A 22,021-nucleotide genomic window follows, 5' to 3' on the forward strand; every position below is an offset into this window, starting at 1 on the left:
GCCTACTAGATGTAGACCTGATGGCATCTCGACGCCATCACAAAGTTCCGGTCTTCGGATCAAGAAGAAGGGATCCTCACGCTGCGATTGTGGACGCACTGGCAATTCCATGGAACTTTTGGCTGCCCTACATGTTCCCTCCGGTGTCACTCCTGCCCGGGGTACTATGGAAAGTTCAAGCAAGAAGGAGGAGGAATACTACTACTAGTCGCTCCAGCGTGGCCCAGAGGCACTGGTTCTCAGACCTGCGGGGTCTATCGATAGAGCGTCCTCTTCTGCTTTCTCAACACCCAGACCCTCGTTTAGGGCCCTTGTGTCTACCCGGACCTGGCTAGACTGGCTTTTGAAGCATCACTCCTAAGAGCAAAAGTTTCTCTGAGGCGGTCATTCACACTATGTTGAAAGCCCGTAAACTGGCTTCAGCTCGGATTTATTATAGAGTCTGGAATTCTTACTTCACCTGGTGTGCCAGTAAGAACTATGATGCATACATGTTCAGCACTGCCAATCTTTTGCCGATTCTGCAACAGGGCCTGGACTTAGGCTTTCGTTTAACCTCCCTCAAGGTTCATATTCCTGCCTTGTCGGTGTGGTTTCAGAGGAAAATTTTGTCTCTTCCTGACGTTCATACTTTCACTCAGGGTGTGTTACGGATTCAGTCTCCTTATGTCCCTCCTGTGGCTCCATGGGATCTGTCTGTTGTTCTGAATGCCCTTCAAGAGTCTCCGTTTGAACCTCTTGAGTCAGTGGACCTTAAATGCCTTGCGCTTAAGGTAATTTTTCTCTTGGCTATTGCCTCTGATAGGAGGGTGTCGGACTTGAGCGCTTTGTCCTGTCGTCCACCCTTTCTGATTTTTCACCGTGACCGGGCAGTTCTTAGAACTCGCCCAGGTTATTTACCTAAGGTGGTGTCATCTTTTCACCTTAACCAAGAGATTGTGGTTCCGGCCTTTATCTCTTCTGAATTGTCCTCCAAAGAGCGATCTTTGGATGTGGTATGGCCTCTCCGTATATATGTGGAAAGGGCTGCCTCTATCAGGAGGTCAGATTCCCTTTATGTACTTTTTGGTTTTCACAAACGTGGCTGGCCTGCGAATAAGCAAACTTTGGCCAGATGGATTACAATGGTAATTGCACAAGCTTATACGCAGGCTGGACTCCCAGTTCCTGCTGCTATCAAGGCCCATTCTATTTGGTCTGTTGAACCTTCTTGGGAGGCCCGCCGTGGTGCGTCCGCTGAACAATTGTGCAAGGCGGCTACGTGGTCCTCAGTGAACACGTTCATCAGGTTCTATGCCTTCGATACTTCCACCTCCCAGGATGCTTCCTTTGAACGCCGGGTTCTTGTGCCCGCTCCAGTGCGTTCCCTCCCTTGAGGAACTGCTTTCGGACATCCCCGATGTATTCCCTGTGGAATACCAGTGTACCCCGCAGCAGAAAATGAGATTTATGGTAAGATTTACCATTGTTAAATCTCTTCCTGCGAGGTACACTGGGTTCCACAGGGCGCCCACCCTGACACACTTAGCTTCTTTGGGTTTGTATGGCATTAGCCGCTAGTCACTTCTCCTGTCATGAGAATGTGGTTCTATGTGACTAACATCTACCGTCTATCTTACCTGCTACTGCATTGGACTGGTTAGCGAAACTGAGCTCCAGTGCCTGGAGGCGGGGCTATAGAAGAGGCGGTGCGGGGAATCCTGGGAACAGTCAAAGCTTTAGCCTGTTGGTGCCTCTGATCAAGATCCAACTCTACACCCCAATGTTATTCCCTGTGGAAACCAGTGTACCTCGCAGAAAGAGATTTAACAATTGTAAGTCTTACCATAAATCTCCTTTTAATGTGAAACCAAAATCCTCTGCCACATTTCCTATATCAAAGGAATTAAAATCACTCTCTAAAGAGGCGTGGGTCAATCATGACAAGAAATTCCAAACTCCAGAAAGGTTACTACATTTCTTTCCTTTCCGACCGAAGGATAGGAAACTCCGGGAGAATCCCCCGTCCGTGGATACTTCAGTGTCCAGGTTGTCACGTAAAATTGTACTGCCTGTACCCGTGGCTATGTCCCTCAAGGATCCAGCTGACCGCAAAATTGAGACTATACTCAAATCAGTCTATACTGCAGTGGGCGTAGCACAACGCCCCACTATTGCTTGCGGCTGGATCTCTAGGGCCATTGTTAAATGGTCCGATAATATAATAAATGGGTTTGACTCCCTACCTCAGGATGAGATTACGCTACTGCAGCATATCCAAGATGTTGCAAACTTTACGAGTGAGGCAGTCAAGGAATTATGTCTCATTAATGACCGCACCACGGCTATGGCGGTTTCGGCCTGCAAGCCCTGTGGCTGCGACAATGGTCACCAGATGCTGATTCCAAAAGGGGTGTTCAGAACCTTCCCTTTACAGGGGATGCCTTGTTTGGAGAAGAACTAAACAAGTGGATAGCTCAGGCGACGGCAGGTAAGTCTACCTATTTGCCGTCTGCTGCACCTCCTGCTAGACGACCCTGACCTGGGCCCTCTCTGCAGTCCTTTCATGTGGCAGAATTCAGAGGCAGAGCCAGAGGAGCGCCCAGTGCTGCTAAAGGAACCCGTGGTAAGTCCCGTAAACCAGCTACTGCTGGTACTCTGGATCAGGCCTCCGGATTCTCATCCACGAAGCCCTCCTCGTCACGGTTGGCCCCAGCAGTAGGGTGACTTCCAGGTAGGTGCTCGACTTCAACACTTTGCCCATATGTGGACAAAGTCCTGCCGGGATCTTTGAGTGAGGGAGCTCATAATCCAAGGATACCAGCTGGAATTTCTTGAACTATCTCCTCTCAGATTCTTCAAGTCGGCCTTACCAGCTTCACCTGTAGCAAGACTTATCTTGCAAAAAGCCATTCAAAAACTGCTTTCCACAGGAGTTATTGTTCCAGTACTTCCTCCGCTGCACACAAACGGATTTTACTCAAGTTTCTTTGTGGTTCCGAAGCTGGACGGCTCAGTACGACCAATCTTGAACCTGAAATCCCTGAACCCGTATCTTTGTGTGTTCAAATCCAAGATGGAATCCCTAAGGGCAGTGATCTCCAGTCTGGAGGAGGGGCAGTTCCTGGTTTCTCTGGATATCAAGGATGCATACCTTCATATCCCAATATGGCCGCCTCATCAGGCTTACCTTCGGTTCGCTGTACTGGATCACCACTTCCAGGCCTTACCGTTTGCTTTCTCCACAGCTCCAAGGGTATTCACAAAAGTCATGATGGAGATGATGATGCAATTGCGCAGGATGGGAGTCAACATAGTCCCGTACTTGGACGATCTCCTGATAAAGGCGGTGTCCAGGGAACAGCTGCTACACAGCATTGACTTGACAACTCGCCTGCTTATGGACCATGGATGGATCCTAAATTTCCAGAAGTCTCACCTGGAACCATTTCAGAGAATTCAGTTCCTGGGCATGATCCCGTACACGGTATCTCAGAAGGTATTCTTTTCTGATGGACAATGCCTTGACTAGCCAGGCTATGATCCGCTCGGTGCTCACACCCCACAAGATCGCGATCCATCTATGCATTCACTTGCTGGGCAAGTTGGTAGCCTCCTATGAAGCAATACAGTATGGCAGGTTTCATGTGCGTCTGTTCCAGCTGGATCTGCTGGACAAGTGGTCAGGTTCTCACCGGCACATGCACCAGAGTATAACTTTTTCGCCAAAAGCACAGATCTCCCTGTTATGGTGGCTACAAGTCTCCCACCTTGTGGAGGGTCGGTCTTTCAGTACCCAGTCTTGGACCCTACTGACAAAGGATGCCAGTGTCGGGTTGGGGTTCTGTGACACGGGGCCCAGTTCCAGGGGAAGTGGTCGAGTCAGTAATTTGCACTTCCCATAAATGTCCTGGAACTCAGGGCAATTTACAATGCTCTTCTGCAGGCCTCCTGTCTCCTTGGAATCAAGCCATCCAGGTGCAGACGAACAACGCCACGGTGGTGGCGTACATCAACCGACAGGGAGTAACAAGAAGCAGGGTTGCAATGCGAAAGGTGTCAAGGATACTCCTCTGGGCGGAAGCCAACGCAAGCGCCATCTCAGCCATATTCATTCCAGGAGTGGACAACTGGGAAGAAGACTTCCTCAGCAGGCACGACCTTCATCCGGGGGATTTGGGCTTTCACCCTCAGGTGTTCCAACAATTGGTTCACCGGTGGGGCTGTTTGCTAATTGACCTGATGGCTTCTCATCTCAACGGTGGACGCTCTGACGAAAGAGTAGACTTGCTAGTTTGTGTACCTGTTTCCTCCATTTCCCCTCATTACAAGAGTTCTAAAAAGGAAAGAGTTCAGGCAATTCTAATTGCCCCAGATTGGCCTCGACGAGCCTGGTATGCAGACCTCCTGACCTTATCTCTGGAGGAACCCTGGCCATTGCGTCTACTGGAGGACCTCCTTGAACAAGGACCGTTTGTCTATGCAGACTTACAGCAGCTACGTTTCACGGCTTGGAAGTTGAGAAGGAGATTTTAACCAGAAAGGGTCTCCCATCCAAGGTTATTACCACTATGATCCAGGCCTATAAGGTGGTTACATCCAAACATTACCACCATATTTGGAAGAAATATGTTTCTTGGTGCGAGGGTTGAAAATATTCCCGTGTGGAATTTCGTCTGGGCCGTTTTCTATTGTTCCTGCAAGCAGGTGTGGATAAGGGCTTATGCTTAGGCTCCATCAAAGTTCAGATTTCGGCTCTCTATCTTCCTGAATCAAATGGCGGTACTTCCTGAAGTACAAACCTTTCTAAAGGGGGTTAGGCACATTCAGCCACCCTTTGTTCCTCCCACGGCTCCGTGGGACCTCAATGTGGTCTTGACCTTTCTCCAGTCGGACTGGTTTGAACCCTTAAACATGGTAGACTTGAAATATCTAACGTGGAAGACTGTTATGTTACTGGCCTTAGCTTCTGCTCGACGGGTGTCGAAATTGGGGGGCCTTATCCTATAAGAGCCCGTACTTGATATTTCATGAGGATAGGGCAGAGCTCAGAACTCACCCACAGTTTTTGCCGAAAGTAGTGTCGGCCTTTCACTTAAACCAACCAATTGTGGTTCCAGTATTATCTGAAACTTCCATTGCTCCAAAGTCCCTGGATGTAGTGAGGGCTTTGAGGATTTACATCAGAAGGACTGCTCGTCACAGGAAGTTGCTTTTCGTCCTTTATGATGGTACAAATATTGGTTGCCCTGCCTCCAAGCAGTCCATTGTTCGTTGGCTCAAATTGACTATTCAGCAAGCCTGTACTTCAGCAGCTCTGCCGCTGCCGAGTTCTGTTCAGGCCCACTCCACAAGATCAGTGGGTTCTTCCTGGGTGGCTGCCTGGGGTGTCTCATCCTTACAGTTGTGCTGGGCAGCTACTTGGTCTGGTTCGAACACGTTTGTAAAGTTCTACAGGTTCGACACCTTAGCCAAGGATAACCTTCAGTTTGGTCAGGCGGTTTTGCAGGGGTCTGGGCACTCTCCCACCCATTCTAGGAGCTTTGGGACGGCCCCATGGTAATCTTCAATTCCCAGTATACACTAGGACGTTAGAGAAAATAGGAATATAATACCTACCGGTAATTCCTTTTCTCGTAGTCCGTAGTGGATACTGGGCGCCCGCCTCAGTGCTTTGTTTCCTGCTTACATGGTTGTAAGTGTTCTTGGTTGGGCTTGCTGTTGCCTTCCTCTGTTCTCGTTAGCTCTGCTATCTTTGTTATTGTTGTGTGCTGGTTCGTTACCTCACCGCTGTTTTGTGTTATATCCTTCTCCAAGTATGTCCGTCTCCTCTAGACTGAGTCTGCTGGAAGGGGCATAGAGGGGAAGAGCCCGTACACACTATTCATTTCTTAAAGTGCCAGGCTCCAGTGGACCCGATCTATACCCCATGGTAATCTTAAATTCCCAGTATCTACTATGGACTACGAGAAAATGAATTACCGGTAGGCATTACATTCCTGTTTTCTTTTAGCTAGAACGTCTGTCTGATATTAAAACAGAAGATATCATGGGAGAAGAAGAGACGTATGTGACTGATATAAAGGCAGAAGATATTATGGGAGAAGAAGAGACGTATGTGACTGATATAAAGGCAGAAGATATAGAGGGAGAAGAAGAGACGTATATGACTGATCTAAAGGCAGAAGATATAGAGGGAGAAGAAGAGACGTATGTGACTGATATAAAGGCAGAAGATACAAAGGGAGAAGAAGAGACGTATGTGAGGGGTGATCAGCAGTGTAAGGAGGAGGAGATCCCTACAGATATCAGCACAGGTTAGTAATAAACACATATTACAGAATATAGTCACATATTCTCCTTGCTCTGTCACTACAGCAATCTCCTATCCTACACCCTCCTCTGTCAGTACAGACTAATGAGGAAGATGTATCTGCCCAGTGGGGGAGTCGGGAGCAATCAGCCCCTATTATACTCCTGCTCTTCCCCTCACATCATGTCACTGTGTATTACCAGCCCAGAGATCTGACCAGTCTCCTCCCCACACTCTCTGGTGTATCTCATACATCAGGAGCCATCAGCCCCTATTATACTCCTGCTCTCCCCCTCACATCATGTCACTGTGTGTTACCAGCCCAGAGATCTGACCAGTCTCCTCCCCACACTCTCTGGTGTATCTCATACATCAGGAGCCATCAGACCCTATTATACTCCTGCTCTCCCCCTCACATCATGTCACTGTGTGTTACCAGCCCAGAGATCTGACCAGTCTCCTCCCCATACTCTCTGGTGTATCTCATACATCAGGAGCCATCAGCCCCTATTATACTCCTGCTCTCCTCCTCACATCATGTCACTGTGTGTTACCAGCCCAGAGATCTGACCAGTCTCCTCCCCACACTCTCTGGTGTATCTCATACATCAGGAGCCATCAGCCCCTATTATACTCCTGCTCTCCCCCTCACATCATGTCACTGTGTGTTACCAGCCCAGAGATCTGACCAGTCTCCTCCCCACACTCTGGTGTATCTCATACATCAGGAGCCATCAGCCTCTATTATACTCCTGCTCTCTCCCTCACATCGTGTCACTGTGTGTTCCAGCCCAGAGATCTGACCAGTCTCCTCCCCACACTCTCTGGTGTATCTCATGCATCAGGAGCCATCAGCCCCTATTATACTCCTGCTCTCCCCTCACATCATGTCACTGTGTTACCAACCCAGAGATCTGACCAGTCTCCTCCCCACACTCTCTGGTGTATCTCATACATCAGGAGCCATCAGCCCCCATTATACTCCTGCTCTCCCCTCACATCATGTCACTGTGTGTTACCAGCCCAGAGATCTCACCAGTCTCCTCCCCATACTCTCTGGTGTATCTCATACATCAGGATCCATCAGCCCCTATTATACTCCTGCTCTCCTCCTCACATCATGTCACTGTGTGTTACCAGCCCAGAGATCTGACCAGTCTCCTCCCCACACTCTCTGGTGTATCTCATACATCAGGAGCAATCAGCCTCTATTATACTCCTGCTCTCCCCCTCACATCGTGTCACTGTGTGTTACCAATAAATACCAGTGTGGTACTAGTAAAAAATTGGATTTTAATACCTACCGGCAAATCCTTTTCTCGTAGTCCATAATGGATATTGGGGACTTTTTACAATGGTGTATAGACAGGGTCCAAAGGAGCTGGTGCACTTTAAATATCTTCAACTGGGTGTGCTGGCTCCTCTCCTCTATGTCCCCTCCTACAGCCAGTATAGGTGAAACTGTGCCCTCAGGAGAATGAACATACTTGAGAAGGAACATAACAATGAGTGGTGAGATTTATACACCAGCACACCAATAACCTAAAACAACCAGAAACGGCTGGTAACAAAACAGCAACAGCTGAACAGGTAATTATATAAGAGAAAACCTGCTGAAAAGTCGACCCACTGAGGCGGGCACCCAATATCCCTTATGGACTACGAGAAAATTATTTACCGATAGGTATTAAAATCCCATTTTCTCTAACATCTATAAGTTATATTGGGGACTTAGTACGATGGGGATGTCCCAAAGCTTCCTGAACAGGTGGGAATGTGCGGAGACGTCTGCAGCACCACCTGCCCAAACTGGGTATCTTCTTTGGCCAGGGTATCAAACTTGTAGAACTTTAGAAAGGTATTCTTCCCCGACCAGGTAGCAACTCGGCATAGTTGCAAAGCCGAGACACCATGGGCAGCCGCCCAGGAAGAGCCCACTGATCTTGTAGAGTGGGCCTTCAGAGACTATGGAACAGTTAATGCTCCTGACACATAGGCCTGTTGTATAGTCAACCTAAGCCAACGAGCAATGGACTGCTTGGAAGCAGGGCAACCCTTTTTCTGCGCATCATAAAGCACAAACAAGGAATCAGGCTTTCTTATCCGAGCCGTCCTTTTGATATAAATCTTCAAGGCTCGCACAGCATCCAATGCCTGCGGAGTGGTAGAAGTGCCAGAACTGGACAGGACTACAATTGGCCGATTCAAGTGGAACGCAGAGACAGCCTTCGGCAGGAACTGCTGCCTAGTACTGAGCTCCGCTCTGTCCTCGTAAAAGACCAGGGGGTATATTTACAAAGATTTGTGTTTTTGCCGTTTTTTAAATTGCGTATTTTTTATTGAAAGTTTTAAATGAACATCCCAAAAAGAATAATATGAAAAAAAAAAAAAAGGATACATATAAAACAAACAATACCGGCAGGTATAGTAAAGTATGCAGGATGCAAGCAGAAGTACGGTCAGGCAGGAGACACAGAATACAACTGCAGTACACGTCTAATAGTACAGGATATACAATACGCCCCACATTATAGCAATAAGCAGTAAGAGTAAGAGCCCACAGGCGCCATGTGAGCTCACACATTGAGGATAAAATGATAAAATAAAAAAAGACTGACCCATGAGGCGTAGAAAAATACAAAAGTATTGGCACTGCAAACTATAGATAAAACACCTGCCTGAGTATACAGAAAAAGATAAGAAATAATTAAAATCCTAAGACCTCTGCTGCTCATAGAGATAAAACAAAAATCCCTACAATACAGAAAAATAAAAAATAACCCCCCCCCCCAAAACAAACCACCTCAAAACCCCCCACCCTGTATAGCCTATCCCCAACTAGGGAAGCCAATCCCGGGCCATTTTTTCAATCCCGGGGATCGGGATTGAAAAATGGCCAATCCCGGGATTCCCGGGATACCCGGGATTGGCTTTTAGATAGGTGGCCGCCCCCTCGCCCCACCCCGCCCCGCCCACCCCGCACATATAACATACCATATACCGAGGGCGGGCGGGAGGGGATCGTCTGTTCATCGCTGCTGACGGCTTCTGATAGCGCAGCGTGACCTTTCACGCTGCGCTTGGGACCCGGAAGGAGGAAGCCGGGCAGTGTCTGAGCGTCCTGTGGACGCTCAACGCTGATCCCTCAATCCCCGGGATTGGAGCTTCCAATCCCGGGATTGAATCCCGGCCATTTTTGGCCCTAAATCCCGGGATCCCGCCGATCCCGATCCCGGGATTGGCCACCCTATCCCCAACCTAGGTATATCTGGATCCCCAAATCCCCCCACCCCCCATTAAACTACATGACCTAACTGTCTAACACCCCCCTCCCTCCCTTCCCTAATACCAGGATAAATGAAAAAATAAGTGACTGGGGCAAATAAAAATAAAAAAAGAAATATGGCCGAACAGTAACTGGTAGCACCCTACAGATACAACAGTATATATGGATATGTAACCCTTAAATAAGCGATGGTCAAATAAAACATATCTTAGAACCATCAAATAACAAAATTATATCAGTGGTAAGACATACAAAAAACAGAATAGAACATAGTATTTAAGAAAGTATCAACAATAAAATAGAACACAGCCAAGGACCCGGTAACCAGTGAGGTATTATACAGACTTGGAAAGAAAGAAAATCAGTCCGGAGGATAAGCCCACTCTGGAATCAAGTCATTTAGCGGTACACGAGCAGTAGTCAGGAAGGTAGTGGAGCCAGCAACGATCCCGCACAGCATTAGCCAGATAGATAAGAGGATAGGCCACAGTTCCATGGTAAATGTAGAATGGAGAACCATCCCTCTCCCAAACATCACAATTAACTGCGAAATGATACAATACCGTTCTCCCCCATTATCAAGGAGGTCACACTGCGGAGCCTCAAAGAAAATTGCAATGGAGGTCCATACAGTCACCAACGATGAGACGGAGGCAGTCACCGACATCCCACGCGCCATCACCCACTGCAAATAACGGTGAATATGTGCAGGAAGAATCCGCAACTCCCCCATTTTGTTCACAATGCGTTCGTCGGAGGAACCTCCAGCATTAAGCATCGACTGTAGCGGAGCGGCAGGCACCACAGATACAAGCTCCCCCAAAGGTTCCGAGGGTAGCAGTACCGGCGGGCAGGTGGACCCCACAGGAGAACCAGTTACTGCAACAGTCTCTACTCCAAACATATTAAGAACCCTTTGCTCGGATTCCGCGATAGCCTTCAGGATGACTGAGACTGAATGTCCAGAAATATGAACAGGATTAAGTGTTTTTGCCGTTTTTAAGGGTGTTTGATCCCGAATGGTATCGGGGGCATTTTACTGCAACTTTTTGAATCCTGATACGGTCATTCACTAAGCTGCCGACTTTTCCAAATTCGTATTTTCCGATGTTGATGTGATTCGTAATGTCAGGCAGTGTTTTACGGGAGTGATGAGTAAAACACTGCCTGACAAAACACAAGGAATCCCGGACGGATTTGTGAGATCCGTGCAGGGCTTCATTGTGTACCTTAAAATAGTGTTTAAATTGTTTTAAAATCTGAAAGAAATTGAGTGGGGTCCCCAGGGGTTCCCCCATATTTGATCAACCAGCACCAGGCTCTGTGCCTGGTCCTGGTGCCAAAAATATCAGGGAACAAAAAGCGTAGGGGTCCCCCGTATTTTTGGAACCAGCACCGGGCTTCACTAGTCAGAGAGATAATGCCACAGCCGGGGGACACTTTTTTATCTTGGTCCTGGCATTAAATCACTAACTAGTCACCCCTGGCCGGGGTACCCTGGAGGAGTGGGAACCCCTTAAATCAAGGGGTCCCCCCCCCTCCAGCCACCCAAGGGCCAGGGGTGAAGCCCGAGGCTGTCTCCCCCCCCCCCCCCCATCCAAGGGCGGCTGATAGCCTTGTGAAAAAAATAGAATATTGTTTTTTGTAGCAGTACTACAAGTCCCAGCAAGCCTCCCCCGCAAGCAGGTACTTGGAGAACCACAAGTACCAGCATGCGGGGGGAAACGGGTTCGCTGGTACCTGTAGTACTAATACAAAAAAAATACCCAACAAAAAACAGGACACACACACCGTGACAGTAAAACTTTCTTACATACATACATACATACATACTTACCTATGTTCACACGAGGCTCGGTCCACTTCTCCATGTGGACTCCACGGGGTACCTGAGAAAAAAATTATACACACACAATCCAGTGTAGCTTCTGTCCTCTTTGTAATCCACGTACTTGGCAAAAAAACAAACCGAAAAAGCCGAACCACGCACTGAAAGGGGTCCCATGTTTACACATGGGACCTCTTTCCCTGACTGCTGGGACCCCCCTTGACTCCGGTCAGCGGTTGACCGCGAGTAACCTCAACCACTGACCGCAAGGTTCCCACCATTGGATAAAATGGAGCGCCTATGCGCTACATTGTATCTTCAGTGCCTCAAAAACACTACAGGAGCGCACAGCCAATCAGGAGAGTGCCACGACGTGGCGCTCCCTGATTGGCTGAAGGGACCCTCTTTGACAAGACACTGTCGACACTGCACAGAATATGGAATCCCCATTGCGCAACCTCAGCTGCCCAGCATCTGGAAACCCGTGTTGCTGACATCCTCACCTTCGTGTACAAATATTGCCGACGTCCTCGGCTTCGTCTACAGTCATTACTGTTGTCCTCAGCTACGTCTACAGCCATCACACCGGTTCCAGCCAGTGATCTGTAAATGTCCTGCATTCCTGGTTCTCCCAGGATTCCGTCAGCCCACCAGTCCTCACGTGACTCTCCATTAGGTGACAACCCAGCTACCCATTGCACTGGTGGCTCCCATCACCAGTGTTCCAGTACCCATAGCTGGTCACCTTTCCTCATAGACTATATGCCTGACTGCCACGTCTGGATAAGCAGATCATTCACTAAGCCAGCCTGATTCTGTCCACTGCACTCAAGACCGAACCCAGTGGCCAGTACTAGTCCATGTTCACCGACAATCTCAGCTGTGACAAGTGGATTATAACCTAGCAGATGATGATGATTACAGGGTATTATATGGTGTATTGCATGTAAAAAACCTGGTTCCACACTTACTCTGCTGTAGCAATATACCTTATATAAGGGTGAGTAACACATGTACAGGCTTACCAGCGTATGAGCACACACATAAAGAAATGCTACCTTACCAATGCTTCCAGGAGTAACGTTAGAAGACATTTCTCTGATCCATTAGCTCATACGACTGATGTTATTGTTCATCTAGAATCTCCAATTCATACGATATGTTCCCCATCCATTGTTTTACATTGGTGCTGACATAGGACTTGGCGAGTGACTACATCTCCATTTATACTTCATGGTTAGTTACCAGTACAAGAGAGAGATATATCTAAGTCTTATTATAATATTTGTTATTGTGAGTGTTCTCAGGAGGGTGGACACAATGATAGTCTGAGACACAATATTATGAAGCCTTCATTAAAAGTTATGTTTTATTACACACATTTACAATTAAGTGTCCCAGAGAGTCGTCTTCTCCTATTGTTTACAAGATTAATATTGTTACAGAAAATGTCACATTTCCATAATGTGTTTTTTCTCTATCGTCCTAAGTGGATGCTGGGGTTCCTGAAAGGACCATGGGGAATAGCGGCTCCGCAGGAGACAGGGCACAAAAGTAAAGCTTTTACAGGTCAGGTGGTGTGTACTGGCTCCTCCCCCCATGACCCTCCTCCAGACTCCAGTTAGATTTTTGTGCCCGGCCGAGAAGGGTGCAATTCTAGGTGGCTCTCATAAAGAGCTGCTTAGAGAGTTTAGCTTAGGTTTTTTATTTTACAGTGATTCCTGCTGGCAACAGGATCACTGCAACGAGGGACAGAGGGGAGAAGAAGTGAACTCACCTGCGTGCAGGATGGATTGGCTTCTTGGCTACTGGACATGAAGCTCCAGAGGGACGATCACAGGTACAGCCTGGATGGTCACCGGAGCCACGCCGCCGGCCCCCTCACAGATGCTGAAGCAAGAAGAGGTCCAGAATCGGCGGCTGAAGACTCCTGCAGTCTTCTTAAGGTAGCGCACAGCACTGCAGCTGTGCGCCATTTTCCTCTCAGCACACTTCACACGGCAGTCACTGAGGGTGCAGGGCGCTGGGGGGGGGGCGCCCTGGGAGGCAAATGAAAACCTTTAAAAAGGCTAAAAATACCTCACATATAGCCCCAGAGGCTATATGGAGATATTTACCCCTGCCTAAATGTACTAAATAGCGGGAGACGAGCCCGCCGGAAAAGGGGCGGGGCCTATCTCCTCAGCACACGGCGCCATTTTCTGTCACAGCTCCGCTGGTCAGGAAGGCTCCCAGGTCTCTCCCCTGCACTGCACTACAGAAACAGGGTATAACAGAGAGGGGGGGCAAAATAAATGGCAATATATTAATATAAAAGCAGCTATAAGGGAGCACTTAATCATAAGGCTATCCCTGTCATATATAGCGTTTTTTGGTGTGTGCTGGCAGACTCTCCCTCTGTCTCCCCAAAGGGCTAGTGGGTCCTGTCTTCGTATAGAGCATTCCCTGTGTGTCTGCTGTGTGTCGGTACGTGTGTGTCGACATGTATGAGGACGTTATTGGTGTGGAGGCGGAGCAATTGCCAAATATGAGGATGTCACCTTCTAGGGGGTCGACACCAGAATGGATGCCTTTATTTGTGGAATTACGGGATAGCGTCAACTCGCTTAAGCAGTCGTTTGCCGACATGAGGCGGCCGGACACTCAATTAGTGCCTGTCCAGGCGCCTCAAACACCGTCAGGGGCTGTAAAACGCCCCTTGCCTCAGTCGGTCGACACAGACCCAGACACAGGCACTGATTCCGGTGGTGAAGGTGACGAATCAACCGTATTTTCCAGTAGGGCCACACGTTATATGATTTTGGCAATAAAGGAGATGTTACATTTAGCTGATACTACAGGTACCACTAAACAGGGTATTATGTGGGGTGTGAAAAAACTACCAGTAGTTTTTACCGAATCAGAAGAATTAAATGACGTGTGTGATGAAGCGTGGGGTGCCCCGATAAAAAACTGCTAATTTCAAAGAAGTTATTGGCTTTATACCCTTTCCCGCCAGAGGTTAGGGAGCGCTGGGAAACACCTCCTAGGGTGGACAAAGCGCTAACACGCTTATCAAAACAAGTGGCGTTACCCTCTCCTGAGACGGCCGCACTTAAAGATCCATCAGATAGGAGGATGGAAAATATCCAAAAAGGTATATACACACATGCAGGTGTTATACTACGACCAGCTATTGCGACTGCCTGGATGTGCAGTGCTGGGGTAGTTTGGTCAGAGTCCCTGATCGAAAATATTGATACCCTGGACAGGGACAATATTTTACTGTCGTTAGAACAAATAAAGGATGCATTTCTTTATATGCGTGATGCACAGAGAGATATCTGCACACTGGCATCACGGGTAAGTGCTATGTCCATTTCGGCCAGAAGAGCTTTATGGACACGACAGTGGACAGGCGATGCGTAGAGGAGTTATTTGGGGTCGGTCTATCGGATTTGGTGGCCACGGCTACGGCCGGGAAATCCACCTTTCTACCTCAAGTCACTCCCCAACAGAAAAAGGCACCGACCTTTCAACCGCAGCCCTTTCGTTCCTTTAAAAATAAGACAGCAAAGGGCTATTCATATCTGCCACGAGGCAGAGGACGAGGGAAGAGACAGCAACCGGCAGCTCCTTCCCAGGAACAGAAGCCCTCCCCGGCTTCTACAAAAGCCTCAGCATGACGCTGGGGCTTCGCAAGCGGACTCGGGGGCGGTAGGCGGTCGTCTCAAGAATTACAGCGCGCAGTGGGCTCACTCGCAGGTAAATCCCTGGATCCTGCAGATAATATCTCAGGGGTACAGGTTGAAATTAGAGACAGAGCCACCTCGCCGTTTCCTGAAGTCTGCTTTACCAACGTCCCCCTCAGAAAGGGAGACGGTTTTGGAAGCCATTCACAAGCTGTATTCTCAGCAGGTGATAGTCAAGGTACCTCTTCTACAACAAGGGAAGGGGTATTATTCCACTCTTTTTGTGGTACCGAAGCCGGATGGCTCGGTAAGGCCTATTCTAAATCTGAAGTCCTTGAACCTGTACATAAAGAAGTTCAAGTTCAAGATGGAGTCACTCAGAGCAGTGATAGCGAACCTGGAAGAAGGGGACTTTATGGTATCCTTGGACATCAAGGATGCGTATCTCCACGTTCCAATTACCCCTCACACCAGGGGTACCTCAGGTTCGTTGTACAAAACTGTCACTATCAGTTTCAGACGCTGCCGTTTGGTTTGTCCACGGCACCTCGGGTCTTTACAAAGGTAATGGCCGAGATAATATTTCTTCTTCGAAGAAAAGGCGTATTAATTATCCCATACTTGGACGATCTCCTAATAAGGGCAAGGTCCAGAGAACAGCTAGAGATGGGTTTAGCACTATCTCAAGAGGTGCTAAAGCAGCACGGATGGATTCTGAATATTCCAAAATCCCAATTAATGCCGACAACTCGTCTGCTGTTCCTGGGGATGATTCTGGACACAGTTCAGAAAAAGGTTTTTCTTCCCGAAGAAAAAGCCAAGGAGTTATCTGACCTGGTCAGGAACCTCCTAAAACCAGGAAAGGTGTCTGTACATCAATGCACAAGAGTCCTGGGAAAAAATGGTAGCTTCTTACGAAGCAATCCCTTTCGGCAGATTCCATGCAAAGGGATCTGTTGGACAAATGGTCAGGGTCGCATCTTCAGATGCACCTGCGGATAACCCTGTCGCCGAGGACAAGGGTATCCCTTCTGTGGTGGTTGCAGGAGGCTCATCTATTGGAGGGCCGCAGATTCGGCATGCAGGATTGGATCCTGGTGACCACGGATGCCAGCCTGAGAGGCTGGGGAGCAGTCACACAGGGAAGAAATTTCCAGGGAGTGTGGTCGAGCCTGAAAAAGTCTCTTCACATAAGCATTCTGGAACTAAGAGCAATCTACAATGCTCTAAGCCAGGCGGAACCTCTGCTTCAAGGAAGACCGGTGTTGATCCAGTCGGACAACATCACGGCAGTCGCCCATGTAAACAGACAGGGCGGCACAAGAAGCAGGAGGGCAATGGCAGAAACTGCCAGGATCCTTCGCTGGGCGGAGAATCACGTGATAGCACTGTCAGCAGTATTCATCCCGGGCGTGGACAACTGGGAAGCAGACTTCCTCAGCAGACACGACCTTCACCCGGGAGAGTGGGGACTTCATCCAGAAGTTTTCCACATGCTATTAAACCGTTGGGTAAAACCAATGGTGGACATGATGGCGTCTCGCCTCAACAAAACACTGGACAGGTATTGCGCCAGGTCAAGAGATCCGCAGGCAATAGCTGTGGACGCGCTGGTAACACCTTGGGTGTACCAGTCGGTATATGTGTTTCCTCCTCTGCCTCTCATACCAAAGGTATTGAGGATTATACGGCAAAGAGGAGTAAGACTAGTGGCTCCGGATTGGCCAAGAAGGACTTGGTACCCGGAACTTCAAGAGATGGTCACGGACGATCCGTGGCCTCTACTTCTGAGAAGGGACCTGCTTCAGCAGGGTACTTGTCTTTTTCAAGACTTACCGCGGCTGCGTTTGACGGCATGGCGTTTGAATGCCAGATCCTAAAAGGAAAAGGCATTCCAGAAGAAGTCATTCCTACCTTGATAAAGGCAAGGAAGGAAGTCACCGCGAAGCATTATCGCCGAATTATTTGGCGAAAATATGTTGCGTGGTGCGAGCAGCGGAGTGCTCCGATGGAGGAATTTCAACTGGGTCGTTTTCCTACATTTCCTGCAATCAGGATTGTCTATGGGTCTCAAATTGGGATCTATTAAGGTTCAAATTTCGGCCCTATCAATATTCTTCCAAAAAGAATTGGCCTCAGTCCCTGAGGTCCAGATTTTTATCAAAGGAGTACTGCATATACAGCCTCCTGTGGTGCCTAAGGTGGCACCGTGGGATCTAAATGTAGTTTTAGATTTCCTCAAATCCAATTGGTTTGAACCACTAAAGAATGTGGATTTGAAATATCTCACATGGAAAGTGACTATGTTACTGGCCCTGGCTTCGGCCGGGAGAGTATCTGAACTGGCGGCTTTGTTTTATAAAAGCCCTTATTTAATTTTCCATTCGACATAGGGCAGAGCTGCGGACGCGTCCGCATTTTCTCCCTAAGGTGGTATCAGCGTTTCACCTGAACCAGCCTATTGTAGTGCCTGCGGCTACAGACGACTTGAAGGACTCCAAGTTGTTGGACGTTGTCAGAGCCTTAAAAATATACATTTAAAGGACGGCTGGAGTCAGAAAATCTGACTCGCTGTTTATACTGTATGCACCCAACAAGTTGGGTGCACCTGCTTCTAAGCAGTCGATTGCTCGTTGGATTTGTAACAAAATTCAACTTGTACATTCTGTGGCAGGCCTGCCACAGCCTAAATCTGTTAAGGCCCATTCCGCAAGGAAGGTGGGCTCATCTTGGGCGGCTGCCCGAGGGGTCTCGGCATTACAACTCTGCCGAGCAGCTACGTGGTCAGGGGAGAACACGTTTGTAAATTTTTACAAATTTGATACCCTGGCAAAGGAGGACCTGGAGTTCTCTCATTCGGTGCTGCAGAGTCATCCGCACTCTCCCGCCCGTTTGGGAGCTTTGGTATAATCCCCATGGTCCTTTCTGGAACCCCAGCATCCACTTAGGACGATAGAGAAAATAAGAATTTACTTACCGATAATTCTATTTCTCGGAGTCCGTAGTGGATGCTGGGCGCCCATCCCAAGTGCGGATTATCTGCAATACTTGTACATAGTTATTGTTAACTAATTCGGGTTATTGTTTAGGAAGCCATCTTTCAGAGGCTCCTCTGTTATCATACTGTTAACTGGGTTTAGATCACAAGTTGTACGGTGTGATTGGTGTGGCTGGTATGAGTCTTACCCGGGATTCAAAATCCTCCCTTATTGTGTACGCTCGTCCGGGCACAGTACCTAACTGGAGTCTGGAGGAGGGTCATGGGGGGAGGAGCCAGTACACACCACCTGACCTGTAAAAGCTTTACTTTTGTGCCCTGTCTCCTGCGGAGCCGCTATTCCCCATGGTCCTTTCAGGAACCCCAGCATCCACTACGGACTCCGAGAAATAGAATTATCGGTAAGTAAATTCTTATTATTTCCAGCAGATGGACACACAAGCAGGAATATCTCAGAAGGACATCTAATGTTATCCCCGGATTGTGACATAAAAGATAATGACAGTAGACAGGATTCTCCAGGAGCTAACCCCATTACCACAATTATACATCCAGCTCTATCAGCTGATCCCTCTGATCCTGGGAAATGTTCTCCTGATCACTCTGATATTGGTGCATCTGTTACAGCTCCGAGAGTAGATACAGAGTTTCCCTGTTCTATAGATGCCACATGTTTTACACAGAACACAAAACTTATTACACAGAACACAAAGCTTATTTCCCATCAGACAGGTAAGGCAGGTGAGAGACCATTCCCATGTTCTGAGTGTGGGAAATGTTTTACACGGAAATCAAATCTTGTTACACATCAGAGAAGTCACACAGGTGACAAGCCACTGATATGTTCTGATTGTGGGAAAAGTTTTACATTCAAATCACTTCTTGTAGTACATAAGAGAATACATACAGGTGAGAAACCATATTCCTGTTCTGAGTGTGGGAAATGTTTTACATACAAAACAACTCTTGATGCACATAAGACAAGTCACACAGGTACATCACCATTTCCATGTTCTGATTGTGGGAAATATTTTGCACAGAAATCACAACTTGATAGACATCAGAGAAGTCACACAGGTGAGAAGCCATTTCCATGCCCTGAGTGTGGGAAATGGTTTGCACGGAAATCAGAAATTGTTGCACATCAGAGAAGTCACACAGGTGACAAGCCGTTTTCTTGTTCTGAGTGCAGGAAATGTTTTGCCTGGAAATCACAACTTGTTACACATCAGCGAACTCACACAGGTGAGAAGCCATTTTCATGTTCTGAGTGTGGGAAATGTTTTACACGGAAATCATATCTTGTTACATATCAGCAAAGTTACACAGGTGAGAAGCCATTTCCATGTTCTGTGTGTGGGAAATGGTTTGCACGGAAATCACAGCTTGTTATACATCAGAAAAGTCACACAGGTGAGAAGCCATTTTCTTGCTCTGAGTGCAGGAAATGTTTTTCCTGGAAATCACAACTTGTTACACATCAGCGAACTCACACAGGTGAGAAGCCATTTCCATGTTCTGAGTGTGGGAAATGTTTTGCACAGAAATCTGATCTTGTTCAACATCAGAGAAGTCACACAGGTGAGAGGCCATTTCCATGTTCTGAGTGTGGGAAATGGTTTACACGGAAATCACAACTTGTTACACATCAGCGAACTCACACAGGTGAGAAGCCATTTCCATGTTCTGAGTGTGGAAAATGTTTTACACGGAAATCACGACTTGTTACACATCAGCAAAGTCACACAGGTGGAAAACCATTTCCATGTTCTGAGTGTGAGAAATGTTTTGTACACAAATCAGATCTTGTTAAACATCAGAGAAGTCACACAGGTGAGAATCCATTTCCATGTTCTGAGTGTGAGAAATGTTTTGCACGCAAGTCACATCTTGTTATACATCAGAGAAGTCACACAGGGGAGAATCCATTTTCTTGCTCCGAGTGTGGGAAATATTTTACACGAAAATCAGATCTTATTACACATCAGCGACGTCACACAGGTGAGAAGCCCTTTCCATGTTCTGAGTGTGAGAAATGTTTTGCAGACAAAACAGGTCTTGTTATACATCTTAGAGGTCACACAGGTGAGAAGCCATTTTCTTGCTCTGAGTGTGGGAAATGTTTTTCACAGAAATCACACCTTGTTAGACATCAGGGACGCCACACAGGTGAGAGGCCATATTCATACTTTGAGAAATAAACCAGCTCTTGTTGCACACAATAAACATCACTCAGGTAAAGAACCATTTTAATATTCTGGAGTATACTTATCATTCCCATGTGTTGCTCTTCAAGGTTCTTATCCTATCTCCTATGCTTTTTGCAATATACATGCTACCACAGGGTGAAATAATCAGATGTCATGCCCTCATCTACCACTGCTATACAGCTGACCTGTCTTTTTCTCTGGGTACTGAGAACACAATACCAATCCTGAATGTCTAGCTGAGCTCCAGGTGTGGGTGATGCCAGTTGGCTGTGACTAAGTCCTGGTGAAACAGGTCCTTATGATAGAGGCTCACCAACAAAGGGCAGGGCTACAGCTCAGCTTTACCTACCAAACAGACTTACGCTTGTGGGTACAGAGTTACAAAATGCTGATCCTGTGCGGAATCTTGGTGTCCTGGATGGTGGAGTGACACTTGAACATCAGGTATCAGCCACAATCAGATCCTCATCTGAGGAACATAGCCAGACTCCAGCACTTCTTTCCCTCAGAAGATCTACCTACAGTCATACATGTACTTGTATCATCACACATAGACTACTGCAATGTCCTCTACCTGGGTCTCCCAGCAAAAGAATTGCACCGCTTGTAGCTTGTACAGAATGCAGCAGCCAGGCTGTTACCTAACCAGCCCGTTCCTGCCACATAACACCCATTCTCTGCTTCCTTCACCGGCTGCTTGTAAGATGGTGACTATTACATAATCTTACTGACTCTCCCAGCCCTACATGTCCAGGGTCCGTGGTACTAGAAGCAGCTTCTGCCTCCTTCCCTGCTTGCTTCCATCTGCAGATGAAGGCCTGTTACCAGCTGTGCCAAAAATCCCCAAGCAGTGCTGATATGTCGGGGGAGACAGGGTGGGTGACAGTAGTGCTGTTGTGGGGGTTGCCTGAGGCACTGTGGGTAATATTGTCCTCAAGCAGCGCTGAAGTGTCAGAAAGGGAGACAGTAGTGGGGGGGAGACAGGGTGGTGGCAGTAGTGAGGAGAGACGGTTGGGGAGACAGGGCAGATGGTAGGAGACAGGGCGGTGATAGTAGTGGGGGGAGACACGGTGGGTGGCAGTAGTGGGGGGAGACACGGTGGGTGGCAGTAGTGGGGGGAGATGGTGGCAGGGGGAGACAGGGTGGATTTCACTAGTGAGATACTGGGTGGATGGCAGTAGTGGGGGAAAACGGCAGGTGGCAGTAGTGTGGGGAGACAGGGCGGTGGCAAAAGTGGGGGGAGGCTAGGTGGCTGGCAGTAGGGGTGGAGACAGGGCGGTTGGCCGCAGTACCAGGGGCTGCTGGGGTCAGTAAAGAGGTGTATATGTTCCGCACTGAATCAGTTGATAATTAGACTTGATGATTATGCTTCCTTATTTCTAATTAATCCCTTGTATGTGTTATTATTTGCTGTGTCAGCTTTTATGTGTGTTCTGTGTAATAATCCTGAAAGTAGTGCTACCGATCTCATCGTGTAGTAACTTGGAAAAGATGAGATATGAGGTGCACTTGGTAATATTTATAGGCGTTCATCAGAGATGAACGCAGATGTGACATCACACAGCCCCCAGGAAAATGGCCCCAGTCCGCACGTGTTCACCCCTCAGGGATGTGACCGCAATGTGTGTCTGCACGGCAGATGCGCATGTGCATTGTGCCACACCCAGCAAACTGCTGCGGGCCGCTATTTCGGCTGGGTCTGAATGACCCCCAGAGGCTGTTGTACAGAGTAAAGT

General features: G+C 47.9%; 1 protein-coding gene across 3 annotated transcripts in view; it reads left to right on the plus strand.

The window, feature by feature from the left end:
* The window catches only part of LOC134983726 (zinc finger protein 605-like), a 52,043-nt gene extending 31,703 nt beyond the window's left edge, over positions 1-20,340 (plus strand). Inside the window, exons 6-7 of one of the 3 annotated variants that reach the window (XM_063949372.1) lie at positions 5,993-6,296; positions 18,502-20,340. In XM_063949372.1, coding sequence (XP_063805442.1) covers positions 5,993-6,296; positions 18,502-20,276 — 2,079 coding nt within the window. In that variant the 3' untranslated portion in view covers positions 20,277-20,340. The remainder of the gene's footprint in view (positions 1-5,992; positions 6,297-18,501) is intronic. The other 2 variants (XM_063949373.1, XM_063949374.1) reach the window with 2 other exon arrangements.
* Positions 20,341-22,021: the final 1,681 nt, after the last annotated feature.

This window comes from Pseudophryne corroboree, assembly GCF_028390025.1.
Source record: "Pseudophryne corroboree isolate aPseCor3 chromosome 3 unlocalized genomic scaffold, aPseCor3.hap2 SUPER_3_unloc_22, whole genome shotgun sequence".
Lineage (NCBI taxonomy): Eukaryota > Metazoa > Chordata > Amphibia > Anura > Myobatrachidae > Pseudophryne > Pseudophryne corroboree.